The sequence below is a fragment of the Petromyzon marinus genome, chromosome 7 (genome assembly GCF_048934315.1).
Source record: "Petromyzon marinus isolate PM22_M1 ecotype Great Lakes invasive population chromosome 7, UKy_Petmar_22M1.pri1.0, whole genome shotgun sequence".
Classification (NCBI taxonomy): Eukaryota; Metazoa; Chordata; class Hyperoartia; order Petromyzontiformes; family Petromyzontidae; genus Petromyzon; species Petromyzon marinus.
In genome coordinates this window covers 15,482,029-15,492,933 of record NC_133673.1, presented here as the reverse complement: position 1 = coordinate 15,492,933, position 10,905 = coordinate 15,482,029, and the positions used below count along the sequence as shown (strand labels likewise).

The 10,905-nt window shown below is 42.7% G+C and overlaps 1 protein-coding gene across 2 annotated transcripts in view; it reads left to right on the top strand.

The window, feature by feature from the left end:
- Positions 1-1,250: 1,250 nt before the first annotated feature.
- The window catches only part of FBXO47 (F-box protein 47), a 33,835-nt gene continuing 24,180 nt past the window's right edge, over positions 1,251-10,905 (top strand). The window contains exons 1-7 of one of the 2 annotated variants that reach the window (XM_076065425.1): positions 1,251-2,054; positions 3,249-3,413; positions 4,499-4,575; positions 5,341-5,418; positions 6,245-6,353; positions 9,471-9,647; positions 10,146-10,295. In XM_076065425.1, the coding sequence (XP_075921540.1) occupies positions 2,024-2,054; positions 3,249-3,413; positions 4,499-4,575; positions 5,341-5,418; positions 6,245-6,353; positions 9,471-9,647; positions 10,146-10,295 (787 nt within the window). In that variant the 5' untranslated portion in view covers positions 1,251-2,023. Of the gene's footprint in view, positions 2,055-3,248; positions 3,414-4,498; positions 4,597-5,340; positions 5,419-6,244; positions 6,354-9,470; positions 9,648-10,145; positions 10,296-10,905 lie in introns of both variants that reach the window. The other variant, XM_032949292.2, reaches the window with a different exon arrangement.

The window sequence follows — 10,905 nt, the reverse complement described above, 5'->3', positions numbered from 1 at the left end:
GTGACATTTCTCTCATGATCACAAGCAAAAGTGTTCTTTACGTGACACTCCCTTTTCAGAATGGATTTTAACTTGAGATGTCCTTCCTCATCAGCAATGCATTCTAGCTGACACTTCGCTCATAAATGAGAGTCTAAATAAACATCCCGAATCAATGTTTTCCCATTTACCTGGCTTACCTTACATTCACTATTAACGCTAATAAATATTTGGACTATTGGCATATCGTCTTTCATCTTTAATGATGTGCCTTATTGTATGCAAGTTTACCTCTGGCAAAGGACGTGGTAACTGTGCCTTTATTTGTAAAGTACAGAAGAGTTCCCCCTTTAGCATAACCACTGCAGTGCACTTTAAGCATTTACCCTCCCCTAATTCTGAATTCCGTGTCACGATTTGCCGTTATTCAGTAGCATTACATAAACTATTACAACATGAAATAGCATGATTATAATGTGGCCTCGGGGTGTGGTGGGTTGGTTTCTGGGCTCGCGGTTCCCGCCAAATTTCGAGGTGACGCGCGGCGCGGGCATTTAAAGCGATGGAGGGCGTGAAGCGGACAAACGTAACTCAGTCGTTGATTTAATTACATTTTCTTTAAAATACATAATCTTTTCCTGCCGTTCACGACCTACGTTAACTGCTTCACTTCAGCGCAGCTGTGTAAAATATCTTAAGGGAAATTATGCACTTGCAACATAATTGCGGTGCTGTGAATGCGGTACAACGAGCTGATGCTATTTTCCTGAACGTTGCAAAATAGTTTTAAATCAGATGACTGTGAGGTTTTTTTGTTCGTTGCATTTTAAGTTATTATTAACTCCGGTCTTTATGAGATAAAAAAACAAAGTTTTAATCGTTCAGGGTGGCGAATGAATAATGAAGCAGTGATTTAATTGCATTCTTAGCCACAGTCAACAGTACAATACTTGATCGCAATTTTAGTAAATTATCTCAAATATTTTTTTTACCGTCCCGTTATCCTAAATAACACATAGAGCGGCTGCATTTTATGACAATAAAACGGAAGTATAAGTTAGAGATGTTGTCAGTGCTCCCTTTCCCTCATCTATGAGGGAATTCTTGTATCGTTATTAATTACTGTACCGTATTAAATTCCACTTGGCAGGAACAATTGTACTGTATGTTGAACTTCTTTCGCACCGTAACAGTTGCTGGATCTGGCACGAGGGAAGATATTGTGCGAGTTGTGATTGCCTCAGTTTCATTGACCGTGATGACCTCTTGACCTTTGCTTTCCCCTATTTAAATATTTTGCATATTTGAGGTAAATTTTGCAAACTAAGCCATTCCTATCGTGAGCCAAAGATTATTTGGAATTCAACAATTGTTTGTCTTGGTCGTTTGTATCGCGTGAGCATGACTGAACAGAAGGTTAAAACTTATGCAGAGCATTTTAAAGGCGCTGAAAAGCGTGCAAAGAGATATGCAGAGATACTTTGAGCGACACTGAGAGTCAGAAATGAGAACACATTGATCAGAGATATTTACTGTTCAAGGAGAGTCAGTGGAATTGAGCAGGACACGTTGCCGAGAAGGCATGTCGACCGATGGATGAGACTGGCAACAGAATGGCAGTCAAAGGAGCAAACGTGACAAACCATTTCACTCCTTTCGTACACATACGTGCCTTCACCATGAGGCATCTGAGCTGACTATGGGGGCGACCGTCACGGAGATGGAGTTATGATTTCAGTTCATGTGCAGGAGCAACATCGGTTGTCGCAACGCAGGATCGCGAGTGATGACAGTGGCACGCGGCAGTGGATTGACGAAAATCTGCCGCCGATGATGTGGATAACTTACACGACGCCGATGCGTTTCCCTTTTCGTGTGCTACGCCTTTAAACAGGCGGGGAACAAGGTGACCTGTGCGCTGAACGGAGAGTTCAGAAGGAGCCGGAGCAGTAGCCGCTTGCAGGAAAAGAGAAATGCCCTGGCTGAAGCTAATCTTGGCCCACAACTCAGCCCCATTGGAACCCTGTGCATTCTACCCACGGAAATGCTGCACAAAGTCCTCAGCTACCTACAAGGTAAAACTGTGATATCCTCTTCATTTGTCACTACACGATCATCTGTGGAGTGCATTATTTGGAGACAAATTTCCTTCCTATTATCTGCAGGTAAGGGTCACCTGGAACTGACCTTCCAGAAGCATTTAAAAAAATGTCCAAGCCTTGCCTATGATCAAACCACGTGGAACGCCCCCGCAAGCTAAGCAGGGTTTAAAGCCTGGGTAGTTCTTGGATGGGTGACCACTATCCTTGCAACCAGGTGTCGTAGACTGCTGCGAGGCTGCGTGGGAAGCAGTGCAGTACAATACTTTGTTGTACTGTGATTCTATGTTGCCATGCCTGTGACCTCTGCCGTCATCGACACACACTGACCAGTCTCGTAAAGTATGGTCAAATAACCCTCATGACCAACACGGCATGGGGGGAGGCCCTCATCCAGCAGTGGATTCACTAAGGGCTGTAAATGTGTTGTGTCGTGGCAACTTCATTTGTAAAGTCGCTTTGAATTGATGGCTACATTCATCTCCATAATACAGTTGTTATTATTGATGATATTGGTCGCGAATGCCTACGTGTTAAACGACATTCATATCTTTTGATTTAAAGCTTTCGTGATTGCAGGGATTCATATTCTTGGTTCTTTCGGTAAAGTCACGTAGAAGGGAAACAATAAAATACCTGATGATGATTGCAATCATGATTGCAATCATCATCACACCTGATGATGATTGCTTGTGTTGCAGTCGAAACGTCGTGAGAATTTTATTGTTTTATATTTTTATTATTTTATTGTTTCCCTTCTATGTGACTTTACCGAAAGAACCAATAATATACATTCATATCATTATCCAAGCCTGTATATGAATAACAGAGGTGGCTCAGAATATTTATTTAATTTTATTTGTGTTTATCCAAATATTCCCATGTGGATATAAGGAATTGCACTCTAGCAAATGGGAAAAGGTTCAGGAGCCAAACACGAATGAGAGTTCGTGTAGTTTTGCCATCCTTTTGTTGAAGGAGTGCAGACCAACAGCGGTTCACCTCATAGTCCACAGATCAAAGGAGTCATTTGTGTTTATAAACGTAGATTACCGGGTACCCCCTTTGTCGTCCCCACATGAAATCGAATAACAAGAGCTTCACTGTGCATGTAAAATGTTGCAAATTGAAGCCCCCGTAATTAATTTCCCTATCTTTGCCTCTATGCAGCGACACAACTGAGCTTGCTGTGTTTGGTGTCTCGCGACATGTGCCGAGAGATCCTGGAATACATGATCATACCGTCCACGTGCAACAGGCTACACTTCGACATGTCCCACTTGGGGACTGAGCCAAGTAGCTCAGTAAAAGTATTTGATCGCGACAGGACGTTGGGTGAGCTATGCCAAGGATGATGTATGTCTATTTATGATTACATTATTGCAAGTGTTTTCTTCTGGGTGATGCCACGTTGTTGAGCGTTTATTCTGCCCTCAAACCTATGCCATGCACAACTCTTTGGGATGCCCTCAGAATTAATTCTAAACACACGGCTTAACCCATAAGACCACACGTTGATTACGAATGGCTGGGAAAATATGCGTGTGATATTTCATGATTATTTATTTCTCCATTTTCAATTCTATGTTGTCACTTTCAGCCATTTTCCGTTACCAGTTTATTTCACTTGCTATCAGTTTATAGGTGATTCATACACATAAACTAAGTGTTACTCACTTGAATGATTAACTACCTTGGAACCCATTCACACTCCATCCTGTGAGTGGCAGCACTCAGTCACTGATCATTGGGCTGCAACCGAAAGTGGGTTTATGGAAGATGTCGTTGTATATGACATGTGCTATTCTGAAGATATTAGATCTTCTAATGTCAGAACAAATCTTCGGTAAGCCCTTAACGTGTTACCTCCCACAATGCTTAGATAAAATACACATTTTTATTTATAAACCAACTGATGCGTATGTGTATAATAAAAATATCATTATGTACATACATCCATAAAAGTAAAAATGAGTCTCAAGACTATTTTTCAGGAGGGTCCTGCATTGGAATGTTTGGGAAATTCCATTAATGAGTGTTTTGGCTTCTTGTGGGAGGAAACGAGAGTACTAGGAGAAACCCCATCAAGTATATGAGACGGTAACACAGAATGCTTCGCACAATATAGATTCAGGAGTATATTCATGTACCAACCATCTTCTGGCCACTTTGCAACCCAAGCCTGCATCACATTGGTATTCCCAGGTGGACTTCCATCCAACTACTTTGCTTACGAGATCTGAGGAGACTGGACCCATTGAGGGTAATTAGGTCAAAACGATACAAACGAGAAGCTAAAAACAAGATAAAATATGTATTCTTTCATCCTTTTGTGACCCTGTATCATGACGTTTTATGAAATAACTTTGGAGGGGGCGAATCACCAAGTGTCTCGTGTGATTTTACCATCTATGGCGCAGGATTGCTGCTGAAGCGTGCAACGCTCTTAAAGCCGACAAAGGAGAGACTCAAGATCCTGCACAATTTCACTTGCATGGTACAATATTCATCCAAGCAGGTATAATTAGTCGTGGAATACTGTAAGGGAGAATTGTGGCTACATGAATTTTCATCGCGACTTATATTAAGGAAATTTTAACACTAAACATAGGACTCTGTCATGTGTTAATGTAAGTGTAACCCATAGTGTTACAGATCTGGCCAGGTGGCTGAGCAGGAGAGCGATCGGCTCAAAATCAGAAGATTGTGAGTTAAAATCCTGATTGGAGCTTGACTTAGCCAATCATCTCTCCACAGCTGATACAATGAATGTCACTTTGTCGACAGTGGTTGACCTATGAATAGCCTCACCCCCACCATAGAAATGTGGAATTTCCACCATTGTCTTAGAGCTGTCAACGGGGAGACAAGCATTGCATTGATGCTTAATTGAGCAGGAATCCTATCGACTTGTTTTATGGTGTTAGAAGATACAGAGTAACTGTTACAATATTTACACAGTTATCATTCTTTTTCATTATTGCTATAAAGAAGGACCATTTATCGAAACGTTGCCGATCATATATATCTCTTCCCTCATTCGGACACTTATTGACGAACGCGTTGAGTTTTTGTTATGTGCTCCACTGCCAACGAAGTACCACGAAACAATTAGTATTTTATTTAATCATGGACCATTTATCGATTAAACTATCACCAGTGACCAATGTCAGCTGAACATCGACCAATTTTTGGTATGCACTATTCGTTTATATACGCCTTTACTTCAATGTGATGTAACGGTGTTTGCTTGTTTCTTCAGATTCGTTGCTTTAAATTTGGTGAATGTGGAAATTTCTTGACATGCTCGGGATTTATTCGTTTCGGGAAACTCCTGCAGGTAATGCACCACATGTTAAACACTGATTTTAACATTACGCTTATTTTCAATCGCGTCCGTTGACATTGCCATTTTTGCACGGACAAAAATATTTTAGACATGTACAACCCTTTGTCAGTCCGCTATTACAAGTGACCAGGATATGGCAGTACAGCAAGAGGAGTTGTTAATCTGCACGCGTAGTACACTTTTGAGTGCCATTCTTGTGAATGTGTGGTGCGTTTGTTACCCTCCAAAATGAAGAAAAATATACGGGGGATCTTTGCCTTATCTGTTTGTGTATGACCAGTGCTTAATTCCGACCAAAAACAGTCCAGAATTCTGTTCTAGCACGCCACATGCATCTATTTATGGCACGCCACATGCATCTCTGGATGAGGGTTTCCCCACGCTGTTCAGGTCGTGGGGGTTAATTTACCATATTTCACCCTGCTGGTCACAGCAGATTGGTGGTGGGGAGAGCATAGGCGTACAGCACAACAGATTTTGCTTTACTGTCCTGCATTGCCCACCATGTAGTCCCACGGCCTATGACACCTGTTAAATATGGCGGTCACCTATCCACTCACACTATGCAGGCACAAAAACCTGCTTAGCTTCCGAGAGATGATGGTATTTGGCACATCCCAGATGATTTGGTCAGAGGCTTAACAGCGCGTGACTGAACTATAGAGATATGTAACAATGAACATTTATCTCCGAGTGCCTCACAAGAATGAACAGTTATTTTTAATTCCCTACCTGACTACAAATAGTCGACCCGAAGCCGATAATAACGAGGCAGGTGGGATTCACTGCCTGTGAACGCGTGCGTGTAATTTTGCAGACCTTGATAGCTGGCTGGGAGGAGTTGGAGTGTCACAGAGTATTCAAATACGTCAGCGACAGGATGCATCTAGACTACAAGATGAAAGCAATATTAAGCTTTCGACCAGGTATGCGGAGATCATTTTCAATATAGAAAGCATTTCGTTTTTATATCGTGAGATATCTCAGAAAGTTGTATTGGTGAAAAGATGTTCAGCTAAGGTATTCTATACATGTAAAATAAGATACCGTATAATAGGCCACACTGCCGGGGTGTAACAGTGAGGACACTCGATTTGTAATACAGAGGTCACCGGTTCGATTGGTTTTGCCCACCCAGCGGCAGTATAAATGGGTGCGCCACAGTTAGTTGATCGGCATATTGCGTGTGGTGGGGTAAAGTGTGGGTACACTAACCTCTTCCAAGACGTCTGGCCAACGTTAAAGAGTTGGCCAAATACCTTCGAGAGGGGCTCTAGAGCTCCTTGTAGTGATCCTTCTGCCAGCGGTAGCATGAACAAGCAATTGCAAGGCTGCACCTTTACTGATTACATTATAATATTTATGGCACCTCAAGACGTTTTACTGGTGAGCAATTTTTTTTATTTTAAATTTAAGTATATATAATTGTATAATGAAGAACTTGACCGTATATGCTCTATGTTATGCATCTATTTATTTTAGTGATTTGCTTGCCTTTTCTGTGTTTTTCACTCCTATCATTTTTGTGTTGTTTGTTGTTGTAACTTTCTCACCCGCCCCTGCTGGGCATCTGTGAAAAAGAGCTTCATAGCTTATCGGATTCCTCCAGTCTAAATAAAGATTCTGATTCTCATACTGATTCATGGTTCCGAGTGCATTTGGCTCCGCCTGTACAATGTATAACTATGCCACTGGTATAATGTTAAACATGCAAAAGCTCACGTAGAGTTAATAGATCACTCCACTATATCATAAAACAATACAATAATCTTGCAATGCATCGATAAGCACTAAATGCGAGAAAGCATTTTGGACGTCTATAATTCATTAGCATGCGGTGTTTATCTAAAAGGAGACAAAATCGTGATTACAAATACTATATATGTATGCCCGACCCGTGCGCAGAGGCGCACAAAGAAAGGTTAATATGCCTGAAGATATTGAGCTTATTTCACAGCCTGTCTGCTCACAAATGTAACACATAATGCAAAGAGGAATTTTAATTAGTGCCAAAGCAATTACTATCTGTCTCGACACGCAGAGTGATTGCCTAATTTAATGACATTGCAGTTTTGACAACATCTGGTAGGAGTAGAGGTGTGAAGATGTAAAAGGCTTGTCTGTTAATCTGCAGGAAGTGTTGAAGTATATTAAGCATTTTAGAACCACATCAGATGTCAAGATGTTTACAGCTTTGCCATTAATACACATGTAAAAATAATACATTTTAAGCAGGGGGAAAAATTCCACGTATGATTTTATATTTATATTCTCTAGACATCATAAACAATTTAGCTTGCCATATGGAAATTTGCATATTACATTAAATACATACCCACACAAGTACGTGTAAGTGTATGAAGTGAATTTTAAACAGCAGGTCTCGTGTGATAATCAATGCTGTGTCAGTCCAGTGACTTCTTCATGGAGACGTGGGAAATGGGACAAAAGTTTTTGGCACTTTGACCAACGTGACATTGCTGTGACCGAAAGACACGAAGTCTCTTGCATTAAGCTGCCACTCCCTGTGCATCGTCTTCTTTGTTTACTGGCGACATTTCCTTTATTCCCAATTATTATAATCAACACCCGGTGCTCCCAATGGGCTCGGTTAACTAAAGCTTGGCTGCTGACTAAAGAGAAAAACAATCAGCGTTGAGGGCCGGCCTATCTCTCAGCAGCAGCATTCTGGTGGCAGAGTGACTTGTCTGCCAAAATGTATAGCCCCCTGGGAAAACCGGGGCCAATTTTGAGACGCGGAAGAGCGAGCGTGTGAAGTGATCTGTGATGGGTTTTCCACGTTGGGAATGCCAGGTGGAGATGGCAGTTTACATCTGGCCTACATCTACATCATTTGGCCAAACCTGGCCTAGGAATTTGACGAGTGCTGTCCTGATGTCGGTATACAAAAGCCTGATTTTTTTTGTCGGCTGCTGTGGTGCACGATGTAGAAAACACAGACTGTCAGGTGAATCAAACCTTCTCGAACTTGAAGCGAGAATGGACAACGGCCAAATGGTGAAGCATAATGATGGAGCGGCAGCCAATGAATATAATGTGTTCAAGAGGACATCAACAAAGGAGATGTAGCAATTACATCAGCTCCAAAGCATATTCTAGATAGAATATTGTAAAGTGGGATATTATGAGGGATGACGACGGCTTTGGAAGACCTTATCCAGCGCACTGAGGTCCTTGGAGGAATTGCGCTTTATAAATGTAAATTATTAGCTAACGATGATGGGGTGCACGCCTGTAAGCTCACGCTTCTGAGGCGAGGGTTTGGTGGATTACATAGAGATGAGCAAAATTGACAAATCCATTGGGTTGTGAGCTGACTTTACAGGAAATGCCAGTGCAGTAAATAGGTTCTTAAAACCTCTACGATCTTTGAGTTGTATCTCGTCATTTCGTGGGTTTATTCTGGGTACTCCAATTTCTTCTTGCTGGCAAACACACCTCGAGATGGAATTGGCCAAACATCCCAATGCAAGAAACTCCTGAAAAAAATACGTGAATAAATTACATTATTAATATCAATGTCATCCCATAGAGATGGAATTATTTGGGCCATCACTGTACTGAGTACGAAAATGATCCATTAATGCATTTTCTCACAAAGTGCAGCGTTTGCACCGGAAAGAGTGGGTGAGATGGGAGGGGAGAGATTGGCGTATTTGGAAGGGAGGCGTGAAATGAGAGGAGGGTGGTAGGATACTTCTGGATGGGAGTAGAGCGAGATGAGAGGGGAAAGGAAGTCGAGGCCAAGTCGGTGAAGACGGTAAGCATAATCTTTAATGGATTACATTGGCAAGCGTAGAAATCTGTACCATTGTGGGCTATGGGGACTGGAGTTTTGGAAAACCCAGCTCCGATAAATTGTTTGTATTTGTTGCAACTTTCTGAGCTGCCCCTCCTAGACATCTGTGAAAAACAGCTTCATAGCTCATCGGATTTTTCCAGTCAATAAAGATTATAACTCAGAACAAAGACAAAAGATTCTGAAAACGCATCTCCCTCGATTTTGGTTTGTTTTTACGCAGGGAAATTAAAGCAGCTTGAGATGGAGGTGAAGTGCGTGTGCCGGCGGGTGCTGCTGGACCCGTGCCTGTTTCACTCCGAGCGTCTCTTCTGGCTGGGCCAGATCCTGAAGCCTTGGCCACTAGTCAGCCAGGCGCGTCTGCTCTTTGTGATATACGGGCCCTACTGCGAACACGAAGGTATGTACTCGGATCACAATTCAGTCCACGCCCAGCGGTTCAATAAATTGTCACGATCCGGGGTCATGATTTCATCTCAAAATTCGATTCAAAGTTTTATATTCACAATATCGTTTGTATTGGTCCCGAACACAGGGTGATGCACTGCTGGCTGCAGAGCTCCAAATAGACATTTATTTTCTCATTATATCATACCAATAGCACACTTGCGAATTTCAGCCTCTTTGTCAATCCACTACTGGTAGAAAGCCTGCCCACAACGTGTCAGTCGTGACAGTGCAGTGCACTAACCACTGCACCGGTGCACCCTGATCACATAATTGGAATATAATTGGGGGAAAAAAATAAATAAAATGTTTCATCTTTTGTGATACCGCAGCACTCACTGCACTCGTTGTTGCTGCGCTCACACGCACTCGTATGCATACAATGCACACATGTTCACATGCGCACACACACGCCCACACAAACACACGCGCACACTTTAATGCGATGCAGGCCGTGTGCTGTGGGAGCGTACGCTGGTGAAGAATCCCGCGCGCGACACTTCTCTGCGCGACCTCAGCTCCGTCGTTCGAAACCTAGGGGCCTCCGACGCTACCAACTGGAACGATTCTGACGTCATGAGCATCATCGGAGAGATTTCCGGTACCGGCGGCACTTGACACACCCTGCTGAATGTCTTGTAGGGGTGGGGGGCTAATCGCTCTTCGATGTGTCTTCGTTTTGCACCGCGTGTTGTACGGCCGGACGTCCGATGTTTTGTTCCACGTGCTTGGAGCTTCTTCAGGAGCTTCAGAAACTGAAAAAGCTCGCCACACGTGTGGTGAAATGTCGGAAATCCTGCGAAATGGCACGCGGTACAATCCAAAAACATCCCAGAGACGTGCATCACAAATAGGAAAACTACTTCAGGAAACTAAACATATCGTGTCTAAATTAAGGTTTTCATTGTGTACTATTTTACGTATCTAAATGTAAATATACATCAACAGACGTGAATTATGTATTTCTCATTATAAACATATGAATGTTTCGTATATGGTCCAGTATATACAAAGGCTATCTAAAAATGTTGGCAGGGGGCAACTTCCCCATTTGCCCCCCGCTGGGTGGTGCAGGTCGACGACGAGGGTTGGCGGTGGGGTCGTGGGTCACGCGCTGGCTGGCTCACTGGCGTGGGGATTAGTAGGAGTCAGGGCTAGTGGTTTACTCTGGGGTTAAGGGTTAAGGGTTAGGGGTAGGGATTAGGAGCACG